The sequence below is a fragment of the Saccostrea cucullata genome, unplaced genomic scaffold, assembly GCF_032062105.1.
Source record: "Saccostrea cucullata isolate Sc308-1 unplaced genomic scaffold, CSIRO_AGI_Scuc_v1 ctg13830, whole genome shotgun sequence".
Lineage (NCBI taxonomy): Eukaryota > Metazoa > Mollusca > Bivalvia > Ostreida > Ostreidae > Saccostrea > Saccostrea cuccullata.
The window spans coordinates 1-16,297 of NW_026928416.1; the positions used below are offsets into that span (position 1 = coordinate 1).

General features: G+C 32.4%; 1 protein-coding gene across 1 annotated transcript; it reads right to left on the reverse strand.

Annotated features, from left to right (window-relative positions):
* Positions 1 to 2,434: 2,434 nt before the first annotated feature.
* Positions 2,435 to 4,560, reverse strand: LOC134277513 (fibroleukin-like). The gene is made up of 5 exons (XM_062759844.1): positions 4,437 to 4,560; positions 3,463 to 3,614; positions 3,203 to 3,299; positions 2,678 to 2,815; positions 2,435 to 2,496 (listed from the first exon to the last, which is right to left on the reverse strand). The coding sequence occupies exons 1-5, from the start codon at positions 4,558 to 4,560 to the stop codon at positions 2,435 to 2,437; spliced, it is 573 nt and encodes a 190-aa protein (XP_062615828.1).
* Between the last annotated feature and the right edge of the window lie 11,737 nt (positions 4,561 to 16,297).

Below are 16,297 nucleotides of genomic sequence, written 5' to 3' on the forward strand. Positions count from 1 at the left end.
ACAAAAAATGGGGACAAGCCTTAAACGCTTACCATATCCCGGGGGTGCTGAATTCATATAAATCCGTAGTTTGTTCTTACAGGATAGCCATTAGGCCTATAAACAAGATACAATTTAAAAAAAAAATAACCGAGGTCTAGGTCGGGTCAAACTTTCCCAAAGTTTTACGTGCATTCTTTATTAAATGTTACTTTACGAATGTCTGTAAGAAATAACTGCATGCATGATTTACGTAGTTAAATTAAGTTTTCAGCCTATAATATCTTTAAAATATGATAAAAAATCTACTTACCACATATTCTCGGAGCAGCCATTGCCCGCAATAAATTGGTATCATATGGGGACCAGTTTAAATTCCGCTGCGTTCCGAATGAACATTTCCCAGCATCCTCAACCATTCGTTTTACGGTGCAGTGAGAAAATTACTGCGAGTCAATTTTACGGACTTATGGGGATTTTTTCAAAAATGACCACAAATCGAATAAATATTATCAGTAGAACACGTAGAATTCAAAAAACCCCATGACCATATTTGTGGGGAACGAGAGAGTTCCCCACAATTCTGAACTTTCCCCATAAGAAAGGTCCTTTGTCAGGTGTGAGTTCCCCACAAGTCGGTGAGCGCGAGTGCTCTCTCTCTCTCTCTCTCTCTCTGATATTGTTTTTACACACTTTGCAAAAAAAAAATACACTGAAAGAACGTTAAAAACATAAACAATATACTTTACGAAAAGAATGTTTTCCGTATTAACGAGCAATATGTTCGGATATTAATGTATCAATTTCGTGTTTCTGCTGTCAATTCTCTGATCTAAGACAAAATAAATTTATTTTACTCAGGAATATACATATGCTTAGATCCTACATACACTAAAACTTCGATTAAATGCAGCTCAGAACTTATAAGACATATGTAACACAAATGCAGGTCGATGCTATGTTAAGTAGTCTTTCTTCGTTACATGAGCACATGCGATTAAATTATCGTTTAGAATTCCATTCAAAGTTTTAATACTATAAATTGAATCAATTATTTTACAAATATAAATTTCTAGAAACACTGTTAATTCATATGAATTAGGCCTTTAGTTGTAACCAAATGTGTTCCTGTGCAAATACTTGATATTGGTCGCGGAAGACGACCTACTGAAGTAAATGTAGCAATTTCAGAGGTAAAACTGTTGATGGACATGTCATGTCTTCAAAAAATCCATAGAGATGCAGAGAAATAATATGGCTGCAGCTGGCTAGATTAATTCATAAAAACTTAGAACAATACAAAGAATTCTTATATTTGTTCTGCACATTTTGTAAATAATGACGATCCGTCTGAAAGAATATCCTCTACCAAAAATGAAATTTTAGCTTTTTTAATTGGGTCTATTCGAATGTATTACAGCATTTTTAAGTAATCTGTTTCGTTTTGTTTTGTTTTTTGTTTTGTTTTGTTTTTTGTTAGGGGGGAGCTCGCAAAGCGCTTTATTATACTAGTACACAGATTAATACAAATCCTGAAAGAGACTATATGAGTGAGCAATTAAAAAAACACGAATCTTTTTTATTCGCAAATACAATTACAGTTTGTCATATGACAGAGGCATTGCACCATGAACGTTTTCAAAAAGACCGTCCGCGGAAGTGACTTTCTTTATAGCGCATGCGTATTAAACACAGTAAAAGATTTCCCTGTAAGGAAAATAACTCACCTTTTTTAAAAGGGGAATTCCGTAGTAGTTCAAATGTAAATTTTTCAAAATCAGACTAGATTCTAATTTTAAAGAAAAATGGTATAGTAAATGTGAAACACACTGAGGTGTTCCGAATTTGGCTTTTTAATTAAAATTTTTGTTTCCGATCAATTAATTTTCTTTGCACATCAATTTTTTGTGAATATGTTGACATTAAAGATTAATTACTTTCAAGCTTTTTTCCGTAGTAGTTAAAATGTGAATTATTTAAGGAATGAAGCTTATTTCAACTTATGTTATCCGATATAACATAACTTGGGGCAGTTTACGCTCTATAAACCGCGAAGCAGTTTATAAGAAAGCGTAAACTGTCCCAAGTTTTGTTATATCGGATAACATAAGTTGAAATAAGTTTCATTCCTTATAATTCAATTTCAGGGTAGACAATAAGACAATATTTCCTCCTGAAAAAGGTTTTAAATTTAACGTTATTTTAAAATTAACGTCAAGCGGAGTAATACGTTTTTGACGTAACTCATTGTGACGTAGGCAAGTTATGTTATACAAAATGGAGAAAACCGCTTAACTAATCAAATGACGTGTTACAACTAAAATTAAATTATTAAGAATTATCAGGAAACCCAAGCTGAATAACAATGATTGAGCGAATGTAATTACTAGATTTGTGTATTTAAAATAACAACTTAATTTTCCTCGTATTTAAAATATACAATTTGAAATTTTAGCTACTTGACAATATCAGATTCAATTTTTGCTGTATTTGTGAATTGTACCTGCAAATGGTATTCTGAAACATTAAACATGTTAATTTAGTGTAGAATCAAAAACGTATACAGATACAGAATATCAGAAAAAAGGTATCTTTCTTTTTTTTCAACAGCTTAATAATATTTCAATACAGAGAAGTATTATGATGATGATACACGTGATCTGTGCCCAGTTTTAAAAAAGAACGTGAATGCACTTACCTAAGGTCCCCGTAGCAGCTCCTGCAAGAAAGAGTTGATATTTTCCTGCTTCGTCGGAGACAGAGAACCTGTCGTACATTTCATACAGCGTTGTACCATTCTGGAGAGTGATGGACACGTACAGGGATGATGAGTTTTCTTTTGTTAATTGATGGATTACGTCATTTCCTGTATTTGAATATATTTGAAAACATCTGAAAAGTCGATTGCAATATAATTAATTCTGCTAAATATGTTAATCTACCGTTATGAAAAATCAAATTATCTTCATAAGCTATAAACAATAATGTTATAATTGTTATGATAAAAATATGCCGCCAAATGATTTTCTTCTTTTCTTTTTTCTCTAATCATTTGAGATATCAATTAAACACGATATGTAAATATCCTAGAACACATATTACATAGCTAGTCTTAAATTCAGATCTTTATCACGCTTTATATTTTTTTACTTGCCAGAAGAATTTTTTATCTATAAACTTTGCAGGAATAAAAATTGACTAGTTGAAAGCGATGTACACTTACCAACCCAGTCGTTCTGTTCGGGTGAACCAAAGCCATTTTTATAATCCGCCCAGTTCCTGTCAAAGATCATGGATCCGTCTACGCGTTTCTGAATGGCCTTTAAAAATTAGCATTTCTAACAATTCAATTTATTGCTTTAATTAATCATTTATTATTTTATAAGCTCAAGATATTCATATTAATTTCAATCTTACAATCTTAAGATAACAAAACAATGTGAGTTATATTCTGTACTTTTCATCTTGAAATAAACTACATACCGTCCATCCCCCACCCATTGTCGTCATATCGCAGTATACACTTATTGGAATTGTTAGTGTACTGTAGGGGTATATATAATACACCCCTGAAGTAGTTTGACCTTCTTCACAAAGATCTTTACAATCTTTAGGCATGGCAGAAAAACAACAATCTAAAAAAGTACCGAGATCATATCATGTATACTTAGTAGAGATGAGGGGATATATGATGCCTGCATGATATAGAAATGTTTATTACTGAAGCAAAAATGGTAACTACAAGTACAATGCAGATCAGGTTAAGCTGTTCCTCATTATCTTAAATCATTTTTTCTTGTTTTCTAATTGCTACAAATCTCTGATTTATGACAGAATTAAAAGTATTTAAAATAATATACAACTATTTTCAATACCCCTTGGATTGGAAGAAATGTTAATAGGAATGCACTTGTAGATCAGATGATAAACGATTTGGACCATTAAATAGATGTTGAAAAATCTAATAAAATCATGATATTTACTTTTTTGTATGATATAATGTATGTGAAATTTAACTTCTCGTAAATTCTAAGGTCGATACAATGAGCATGTTTCCCAACATAGTCCATCCTATCAAATCCTAAAACTTTCCATTTTCCGGATCAAGAGAGGGGGTACACGGTGGATCTGACCGATCGACAGAGGACGTTTACTCCTCCATTACACAAGATTTACATCTCAGCTTTCAGGACAGCTGTTTTCCAAATAGCAATTTCGAAAAACTAGGTTAAGGTGAGTTTTTTTTCGTTGATTTTTATTTAATTACAAGCTATAATTTTTTAATGGTATAGAATGATCCTTATCACAAAACTTAAATGAATATTATTAGTAACTATTTTGAAAATACACTTATACCACTTAGAAAGAAATGTCAAAAGAATAAATCGTTTCTTTTTGAGAGGAACCTTAAAAAACAAAGAAGCAAATAGAAAAAAAAAAATAACATGTAGACATACCGTTATCCGAGTAGTATCTCCATCCGACCTCCTCAGACAGCTCAGACGTTAGACTTTTCTTGTGGGTACGACATTTCTTCGTTTGCGAGTTAAAACCAAAGAAGACGCACTCCCTTTGACACATCGCGGCGCACTCGGTCAAAGAATGAGAATTCTGTTCTCCCAAAATCTCGTAGTTTGATATTTTATCATTCAACTCAAGATTTGCCGTATATTTCTGAGAAATAATCGTCGCTTTACATAAAGCTAAGAAGCCAGCAATTAAGGATATGACACACTGACTGCTCATTTTTTCAAGATAAAAAATTCTGCGTTCTTGTGAACCTGTAAAATTCTGCTAAATGGTTTTTCAACAACCAAATATATAAATCGTACCATAATCAATGAATGAAAAGCGATTGGCTAACTGTGAAGTTTTCTATATTTTACTCTTGTTTAAGTATAGATTTTTTGAAGTTAATATGAATTGTGATTTTTTTTCTGAAATTGCGATTTGAAATATTACAATGAAATGTGTTCTGGTTTTTTTTTTACACTAGTTAATATCTGTTTTATTGTACAGTGGTTTTTATTAACATTAGCTATCTTTAAATATGGAAAATCAGTCTATATTTTCTTGAATCAAATTAAAAATTCAGCAGTTCCAAAATGAATTAAAAGAAACAATTATCTGACTCTTAGTCATTATTAAAATTTATTGATTTATTTCAACTTTGATACATTAGCCTCTACATGTTAATGTAACACAATATATCATCAATGGTTTACTCAATTTTGAATTTCTTTCTTCTGACAGTACCGAGCGATTATTCGAAGGACGACGACTTGTTAAATACAATGACAAGAGAACTCTTTAATGATCATAGTTGGCGTGTTACATGTAAAATAATACCTTGGTTTTATTACCATAAGACCCAAAATGGTGAATAGCTAAGATAGCACATGAATCTCACTAACAGTATTTTATCTTTAAAAGTCAGAAGCAATTTTCTTTGAGTTTGTATAAATACGAGGGCCGTTCAAAAAGTATGTGGACTCTGCTATTATTTATTCTTACTGGCGTCATATAATTATAAAATTTCACAGAAATATGTATCTTAAAGATTCCAATAAATTTTTACCAAAATATCTGTATTTTTTAAAATTTCTCCAAATATTATTGGCATGTTCATATCGCGGATGAAGAGGTACGGAGCACGACAAAATATTTTAAAAACACAAACATGCAGAATCCAAAATTTAACTCATTAACTTTCTATAATTCGTGATATTTTTTAACAGTTTTCTCAAATGTATCTTTATTTTGTTCTATCACTATGTATTTAAATTTCTGACGTGATATTTGAAGTACTAAAAAAATAATTTTTCTTCGATGTGATTCCTGTGAAAAAGACTTTGAAATGAAGTTTCTTGAATTTACGGAACACCACAGTTTTGTTAGATTATGTGTATTGCTCGAGATATCGTCAACGTAGATCCAAAATATACAGAATAAAGCATGTAGTAAACTAGGCTATTCGTGACATTTGTCTATAAATAGTATATTGGAATTTTAGACCGTTAGACCTCTGCAAAAAGGCAATACGGGAGGACAGGAAGAAGATAACCGACGAAAACATGATCCAAAAAACAAAAATAAAGAATATGCTATTCTTGTTTTAAAGATTTTATATTTAATAAGAAATGCTTTGAGGATGTATAGTAGATAAGGTAACTCAAACTGTACAGAAACTCTTGGGAAAATGTTGAGAAAATGAACTTGAATCTCTTATTTTTTTATTATGTCCGTGACTCAATGATATGTCCTGATTAATCACTCAAAATTGATATAAATTTACAACATTTTGATATGAAATTTTAAAGACCATATAAGTAAAGATATTTTATATTATGTGTGACATTTGGCCCAATTATGTCGTCAATTTTTTCTGTGCAACAAGTCCGCGTAATCTTTTAACGGCCCTCGTAATAGTTAAACTGCACATAGAAACAGACATACTTTTAACAAATTACAAGACATATTGGGTTCATGGATTCATGATGTCATGAGAACTAGCATATCACAAAAAATAGGGAGGATTACGTATTCCCATTCTGCGGTCAATCCTGCCGTAAGCTCCTTGTCATGATCGAGCGAACCAAAAATAACCAAACAATTCAAAGTGAGAAAATGGCCCATCAATTTGTATACAAATGCCAGTTAACATAGGAATTAAGTATGAACTCATTTTTTGACAAGGTTATCGTATCAATAACAAAATCTATGAAATCGTCACTTAAAGCGAACTATTGAACTCATTGATTTAACAACATATTTCCCCTACCTAACCCTAACCCAAACTCTCAAGAGCATGACTCTTGGCAGTGAATCTTAAGTAAAAATAAAGTCTGGGGTAATTTTGTGGAAATAGATTATGAATATAAAGATTAAATGTTACGGATATGTCATCATAAATTCAATGAATCATATATATGAGGATAACGAACAGTATTCAAAATCAAGTCCATAAAACAATTCAAAATGAAGGGCAAAGACGAACCTCTGAAACATCAGAGGTGGGATCAGGTGCCATGCAGCATCCCCTGACGACCGGTCACACCCACCGTGTGCTCCTTGTCATGAACAGAAAATAACGGAAAAATCCTTAGTCAATTCCGTGTATAAATAATGGACTTACAAAAAATATGAAAAGCATTCGTCAGCAAATTGAGTATCTAACAAAGACACTAATTAATCAGAGCTGGGATCGGGTGCCTTGGATAAATTAGCCTTCCTGTTGAGATAATCACACGCCTTTTATTATTTATGATGATCAAACTGAAGAACGGAAAGAAATAAATGAATAATGATCTAACAGTTAGCGTGAGAAACGTCAGTTGGCACTCCACTTAATGTTAGATTTACTGAAATTTGTATAAATTTGAATACCCAGTGTTGATATTTCATTTGTTTATTTTACTTTATCATATATGTGTTTTAAATTGGGATGTCAAAATATTTATTTTTCTTAGTAGAACATTCGATCGCATTATTCGAAGGATAGTCGACTATTCGGAGCATTTTTGAAAGAAAAATCTCATTGATAGAGTTTTCAGAAATCGAAAACCCTTTTCGTAAATTAATGTAAAAATTAACATTTAATGCCTATACTGCGTGTTACACACCGATATTTAGATAAAAGATAATATATAGAAATGAAATAAATTTACACCAGCAATTGATTCTCCAAAATGTTTGAAATTTCGTAAATCAAATTCATAAATTGATCTGTACATTCTTTCGTTCTAACAAGCTTAGAGAATTGTCAGTATTGTTTTTAAAGATTATTTAAAATAAATTGGAAAAGGGGACCAGATTATTGTTTTAATAATTATCGAAGTTTCAAAACTTCACGGCTATGCTATGGTCCTATTGCATAATTTAAACATTCTTAGAGGTATTAAATAGATTAATAATTGGAACAAGTCCAATCAATAATTTTCAAAGTCCAGTAAAGCGCTGCATAATTTACTTACAATAACAGAAAAGGACAGTAATTAAGAAATAATTATCCTGGTATACAATTACTATTCTTTCCATGTAATACCATGGTTTCTTTTTAAATACTGTGACTGTGTTTAAGCTCTTATTCGTCTGAAGACGGATACTAAAATGGTTTGAGGAATGACGCTTTACAATTTTGATTTGAGAATTCTTTAACACCTCCTTTTTTGCATTTATTAATTATTCGAATGTCATTTCATTATTCGATCGTCGGTCCATTCCACTGATAGTCGACTATTCGTTGACATCTCTAGTTTTAAACAATAAGCCTTGTTAATGTGATCTTTTTTCAATCAAAATAATTTGCTTTCCTATTTTCTAGGATTTCCTCCTATTCCTTACAGTGATGAGCTTGAATATTGGTACTTTTTGATATATCCATGTAATGTAAGGCATTTAAGACGTTTCTGCTTGTGCTCTGAGTTTTGTGATTTTTTTTCATTAAGCTGAATATTTGTCTTATCAAACAGAATAAGAAAACAATAATCTTCGTCATCTTTTGATATTTTTATGAAATTAACACAACAAAGATTTATTTGAAGATTGTCTTATCAAACAGAATACAGAAAACAATCATTTTCGTCATCTTTTGATATTTTTTTTATCAAATTAACAACAAAGAATTATTTGAAGATACCTTTCAGAAAAATAGGTAAAAGGAATGAACAAATTGCGTGTTCTAATTTCATAAAAATACAATTATGTAGATTGTAAGCAAATTTAGCGTTCGTTCTGATGTCAAAATGCTATAACTCAAGACCCTATGTCAACTCTCAGATTCGGTCTTTTGTTTTATTATTATTTTTTTTAATCATAGCTTGTCTATATTCCTCTCTCTAATATCAGTGAAATTACAACAATGCTTCTAATTAAGTGTTTTAACAACTTCATGAATAAATTCCATTTAATTAGATATATATTTTTAGATTGCCGAGTAGAAAGTGAAATATTTAAAATCGAAAAACACGAAAGCTCACCATGGCGTTTAAATAATACAATTAGGGGAGAACGAGTATGGACATCTAAAACATCAAAAATGTCACCAAGGCAATACAATGAAGAATAATAAGTTCATCTTAAAACTTCTTAAGTAGTACCAGGTGTCAGAAAGACAATACAATCTTAAACATCAAAGTAGTACCAGGTGTCACTAAGATAATACAATCAGAAGAAATACATACATCTTAAATATCATAAGTAATATCAGGTGTCACTAAAGTTTAATCGTAATTAAAATGCACAAATACTGATAAGAACAAGTGACTTTTTTTCATGATATATATATATATATATATATATATATATATTAAAATGTTCCTTTTAAGCCGTTATACGCATTTCAAATCCATAGTAATAAGACAAGAATTAAGCTGATGATTTTTTTATTACTCATCACAATGAATATGATTAAAATTTAGAATCAATCTATGAAAAAAATGATTTTTTGGCTCAATTTCTTGCAAAAAAATAACTTTTAAGTTTTACAATTTTCTAATTAAAAGTAGTTTATTTTCATCACGATATGATATTTCGTTCTTGAGACACAATTATTTTTCGTATGTCTACGTGACTTGAAAAGAAATCAACAATTTTTCTCACAAAAAAATAAAGCGTTTATTTTATATTCATTACATTCTTGCAAATATTGCTATAGTTTACCCGCAATTAAAGTCTATTCACTATTTCAATAAAACAAATATAGAAGTCGTTTTTTTCTCTCTCAATTGACTCAAGAAGTTCGGAAAAATTAAAGCAAATCTACATTAATGTAAGGAAAAAAAATCTTTTCGGATTTCAGAACATTTTCAAAGCAATTTTTACATCATTTTCATCGATATAAAAATGTGCCAGAATTTAAATTAATATTTTGGAACTGATTTACAGTAGCTTGATGACGTACATTGTATACATGTAGGACGTACATATATTTATCTACTGATGTTTACCTAATCATCTTATGTTGTTAATTTTCTTACATGTACCCATCGATCGCACTCCTTTCCAAGATAGAAATGACTAGTAAGAAAAATTAATGTACCTACGATAGTTTATGAAGTATATTAACGTATTGTTCAACACATTTCTTTTTTTTTAAGTTATACCTGAACTTTGCTCAGATAATGTTGTTGCGCATAAAAGTATCACATATTTACATATTCAGGCTTGTGTTTCAACCACTACTAAAATATATAATCATTCTGATATTGGTTAAGAGTGTATTTCAATAACAAACCTAAAACAAATTAAATCATGGTTGTGTTTGTATGTAGTCTATCTTCAACAATCATCATCATCATCTTCCTTTACACCCTGTGGTGTGTAGGGCAGCAACAAACTTCCTCTATTCTTGTCTGTCCTGGGCTTGTCTTGTCAACGATCCCCAGGTCTGGTGCATTGCCTTCATCTCGCCTTTTACTGTCCTTCGCCATGATGTTCTAGGCCTTCCCCTCTTTCTTTCGCCCTCTACTCAGCTATGTTAAGGATCAATATGAAAAATGTGACCTTTGCACCTTTTTAATATGTATTGCTTATTTTAAAAAAAAATTAACAAAGCAACTGAATACTTGTAGAAATGTAATATAGTTATCAATAATTGATAGGACTGGGCCGTAGTTATAACCAGTTATATCGGACGTATCAGCTGTTTGTCACGTGACTTGTATAAAAATAGAATTGTTAAGCTGAATGTAGGAAATGTGTATAGTGCAAGGGCATACGCTTGTTTTTCAAGAAAAAAATTGATACACATTAAAAGATGTTGATTTCCTCTACCCAAAAAGTGCTGGGAGCTAGTCAGTGCTGTTCGTGTGAAGTACTACAAATTTTGCCGAAAATGCTTATAATAGCTAGAAATTTCCACTTCGCTTAAATTCTGTTATAAATAAAATTCATGTTATGCAGACCAGGATCAGCTCCCAGCACTTTTCAAAATATACACTATATGAGCAATAAATATTCCAAATTTCAGCTCAAGCAAAATAGTTTATGCCCTTGCACTTTTGATGTAAATCACGAATACACTCATCGTTTTAGCGATATCCTCTATATTCTTTTTCCCTGTGCAGCTTCAATGCTACTAGATAAATTTATATTCTATACATATTGTAATTAATAAATTATTTTCTTTTAGTTTAAATGATTATATCTAAAAATTAGCAATGGTATCATATTTATTTAGGCATTCTTGTAATTATTAAACCAATAAATCTTGTCCTCTGGATCACTTGTGCTGCGTCATGTCATGGCTGATGACATCATGTTTGACAAAAGCTTTCTTCTATTACTCGACTGTATCACTATCAAGTATTGCAATTTTACAAGATTCTATGAATAATCGATAAAATAAATAAATTCAAGTCGTTATTTACGCATGGTCATGTCGTCAATTAATTTTTGTGGCTTGTTAAATTTCAATGACGTCACAATTAAACTTCTGACCTTCCTTAACATAGCCGAGTAGTGTCCAATGCATTGCTGTTCAATTTCTAGTTCTAGTCTTTTCTGAGAACATGTCCAATCCACCTCCATCGGCGTTTGGTTATGATGGTACCCATGTCCTCTTATTTGCATCTGCTCAGCAGGTCTTCTCAGGCCAGAAAATTCTGAGTATTCGGCGGAGGCAGGTGGTTTGGAAGGTTTGTAGTTTGCCAAGATCTGTCTCTGTTATTCTCCAGCACTCCGATCCATAAAGGAGAGTTCATACAACACAGCCCAGGTAAAGCTTCAGCTTGGTGCAGGTGCTGTACTGTGAAGACTTTCATATGTTATTCATTTCCGTATTTACCCTCTTGGCCTTGCCCAGTCTGTTGTTTACATACAGTTGTCTTTGCCAATCTGTGCACTGCTGTATGATGTTGCGGAGTGCAAGATGATCTGGTCAGTACATCCTCTATATTTCCTTAATCCTGCTTGCTCTTTGCTCAATACAGCATCAATGGCGTCTGACATTCTTTTGATGATAATTTTGGCCAAGATCTTCCTTGGCACAGACAATAGAGTGATTCCCCTCCAGTTGTTACAATTGCTCAGGGCTTCTTTATTTGGGATCTTAACAATCACCCCTTTTACACCAATTATCATGTACAAACAAAACACAATTTGTAAAAGTAGAGAAGTGAATACAAAATTAAACTTGAAGGCAACAATTTTGCTATGGTAACGCAGTCTAGACAGGTGTATACACAAAAAAATACAGGCATTAAAGCCTATTGTTAAAGATCATCTTGATCTCAACATCTCAGCATACTGCTAAAATTGTTTACACTAGCTTATTTAAGGAGGTACGCGTTCAACGACAAATCCTATTGCCTATTGTGACGTCAGCAAACTGGCGATCTACATTAATATCTTTAAATGCAAAGAAGATGATGGTATGCATGGTTTGAAATCAATTTGAAGAATTTGGCATGTAAAAACTTACCTAAGGTTTCTGTGGAGGTCCTCCAAGAAAGTGTTGATATTTTCCTGTTTCATCGGAGACAGAGAATATATTGTACATTCCATACAACGTTGTACCATTCTGTACAGTAATGGACACATACAGGAAGTCAAAATAATTCTATAATTATCACCCTTCATGTATTCGTCAAATTAAGCATAAACTTTTCAGGTGACCATATGATCTATGAGCCTCATATATGTATTTTGTATACTTAATTCATTACCAGTCTGAAATAACAGAATTAAATAAATGAAGTAAATTACTTTCTTAGATTCTGATAAATATTTCGCCCATAATTTGGAACTTTTTAAATTTACTTTCTCAACGATATAAAAGATTATTTTATTTCTAAAAAGCGTTTTTGATGAATTTATCAAAATGTTCAAACTGATTTTAGTATTTGGTCAGGAAAAAATACCTTGAAAATACAATCCAATTAATTTGTCAATGCCTATCCCCCCACCATCACACACACATACACACACACACTCTCTCTCTCTCACATTTTATTTTAAAATAGACTTAGATGGCAAAGTTATGTTAAAACATCGTTTATTTTTGTAGTTTGAAATTGGTGTCTTGCACTAAACTGTTTAAGGTGTGAACATCTTATTGAAAATTATACATTCACAGTGGGTTTGTCACCCCATACCATAATTTTAGATATCACCCCTCGGCACACCTCGGCCGATTCATACTTCATCTAATGAAGGCGACGGAATCAGCAATGGTTTGCCGAATTAGATTATTTAGCACATGTATGCTGACAGTGCAGTGTGGTCAGTTAAAATCATTTGTGTTTGAATTGGATTACAAATGTATATGGATTATATTTCATGAATTCGTTGACAGGACCTATAACATTCAGTAAGTAGAAGATTTAGTATAGATTGCATAAAAATAAATAAATGCAAATGTTAGGTTGAATTTCAAAAAGGGTCAAAGATCATCGCATGCCACAGTCGACAAATTTCACATTTTCGAGTAATCTCCCGTTGCGGACATTCGGTATATATACAGGCGCAGATCCAGAATTTTTTTTCGGAAGGGGGGGGGGGGGGGTCACACCTCAGTCAAAAAAAATCCAGCCACAGATTTCCTGAAAAGCAGATAAAAAAAATCATAAAAACAATGATGATGGGGTCTAAGGGGGAGGGGGGATGTCCAAAGTCATATTTATACTCTTTAGTAAATAGTCTTATTAAGATAACTGCAAATTCCATGGGGGGTGTCTGATCTCCCTAGCCACTGACTCCCTGTACCTGAAATGACAATTGATCTTATGACTCAATAATAATAGAAAATTTTTCCATTTGATTGTACATACATATATTTTGTTTCTTGTGTTTATGTCTGTTTGTTTATCCACAGAAACTTTAACCTTGTCCATAAGTTTTAAGTGGATTGTGCTATCATGGCTTCCACATTTCATAGGTAAATTTCTTTTGGCAAAACCTTTTAATTTGTACCACCAAGTTTGACCTCTTGATCTCTTGACCTTAAAGCTTGACCCACTTTTACAAAAAAAATACCTTAAACTTGGCATAAGTTTTAAACACTTGGTGCTAGGACTTTCATGCTTACCATGTGTAATCATTATAAACTTTCAACAGGTATAACTATTTTTGACCTAGAGTTAAAACCAATTCAACTTTAACCTTTGCAAAAACTTTTGAACAGGTGCGGAAGTAGTAGGGATTTCTCTCTTATTTCATATATGTGTTCCTTGTGACAAGACTTTCCCGTTGATACTAACAATTTTGACCTTGACCTTCGACTTTGACTTACATTTGAGAACCTTCAACCTTTGCCAACAGCTGCAATAACAGTTGCTGTCACAACAAACAATCAAATTACTAAAAAAAAACACAGTATACATGTACATATTTTATATTCAAGAGATATACTTCTGGTCTTATCTCTAGTTTTCCCTTGAATCAGACATGGTGATTTAACTATTTAAAAAAAAATATTATAAGAGTTGAAAAGGTTGTGCATGTTAAAATATACTAAGCTTTGCAGATGAATTAGATACACCAGTTTAGCTTTTTGGCTACCCAAAGCACCTTGATTCACTTTTTACAAGCACACTGTTTTCTGAAATATACTGTTTTCTGTCGTCCATCTGTATGTCTGCAAACTTTTCACATTCTTAACTCCTTAAGAACCACTGGGCCAATTTCAACCAATTTACATGTAAATATGCAGGAGACTTTTTCCAAAATAAATCTTCTTCCGAAGAACAGAAAAAACATTTATTGTTTCCCATTTTCGCTAAAGGTAGGGGACATTAAATCTCATTTGTTTGTCAGTCTGTCCATCTGTCACAACAAATTTAACCTTGGTTATCATGGTCATATATTTTGAATGAGAAGAGACAGAACTTTTATATTAAACATGTGTATAAGTATTTAACTGGGACAATACCACTCTAAATACACTATTATTTATTACACATGACCTTGAAATTTTAACTACTGTCATAAACAAAGATAAATGAAAAGGCATTCATATTATACCTGCATGTATATTACTTGTGGTAAGACCTTTCCAAATGTATCATGACTCCTTGACTCTGTGACCTTGACCTTGAAGTTTAACTTACTTTTCAATAATAGTGTATTTCCTTTTGATTGAGAAGAGATACTACTTTCACATTTCACGTGTACATTACCCATAACAAGATGTTTCCCAATTTGCTATGACTTTTTATCCCTTGACCTTGATGTTTTACCAAAATTTCAAAAGAGTGAACTTTCCTAAAATAGGATTATGCCACTGTGTAAAATGAAGTAAAAGTTTTGGCAAGACGGGGCTTTTTGCATAAAAAATTCCTTTTTCGACCCCCATTTGACCCCCCAGGGCAAAATTAAATTCTGAAACTTTACTACACATCTACATGACCCTACCAACCATCTCCCAAAAGTTGATTAGACTGCTGAGTAAAATGTAAGACGGGTTCAGGGAAGACAGGGCTTTTAGCATAAAAACGTCATTCTTCGACCCCCATTTGACCCTCCGGGGCAAAATAAAAATTCCGTAACCTTTTTGCACATTTACATGACACCACCAACCATCTCCCAAAAGTTGATTAGACTGCTGAGTAAAATGTAAGAGGGGTTCAGGGAAGACAGGGCTTTTAGCATAGAAAAAGTCATTTTTCGACCCCCATTTGACCCTCTGGGGCAAAATCTAAATTGCGAAACCTTACTGCACATCTACATGACCCCACGAACCATCTTTGAAAAGGTGATTAGGCTTCTCAGTAAAATGTAAGAGGAGTTCAAGGAAGAAGGGGCTTTTTGCAAAAAAAAAAACGTCATTTTCGACACCCATTTGACCCCTCGAGGCAAAATCAAAATTCCAAAACCTTACTGCACATCTACATGACCCCACCAACCATCTCCGAAAAGGTGACTAGGCTTCTCAGTAAAATGTAAGAGGAGTTCAAGGAAGAAGGGGCTTTTTGCCAAAAAACGTCATTATTGACACCCATTCGAGGCAAAATCAGAATTCCAAAACCTTACTGCACATCTACATGACCCGACCAACTATCACCCAAAAGATTATTTAGCTACTGTGTTAAATGTAAGAGGAGTTCAGGGAAGAAAAGTGTGACAGACGGACGGACGGACATGAGTAACAACAATATATCCGAACTTTCTTCAGGAAGTGCGGGTATAATGAGTTATTTTCTTTTGTTATTTGATGGATAACGTCATTTTCTGTATTACAATACACTTAAAATCAGCTGAAAGGTGCATCGAATGAAATTAATTCTATTAAAATATGAATGTACCGTAATGAAAAAACGATTTTCTCCCAAACAGTAAACACTGATGCTAAATTCTGTTTCATCAAAACTTCACCGCTTAA

Coding starts and splice junctions, on each gene's coding strand:
- LOC134277513 (XM_062759844.1), bottom strand. CDS start 4,560: ATGTGTCAAAGGGAGTGCGTCTTCTTTGGTTTTAACTCGCAAACGAAG. Junction 3,300..3,462: donor CAATGGGTGGGGGATGGACG/GTATGTAGTTTA, acceptor TAATTTTTAAAG/GCCATTCAGAAACGCGTAGA. Junction 2,497..2,677: donor AGCTGCTACGGGGACCTTAG/GTAAGTGCATTC, acceptor TTAATGTTTCAG/AATACCATTTGCAGGTACAA.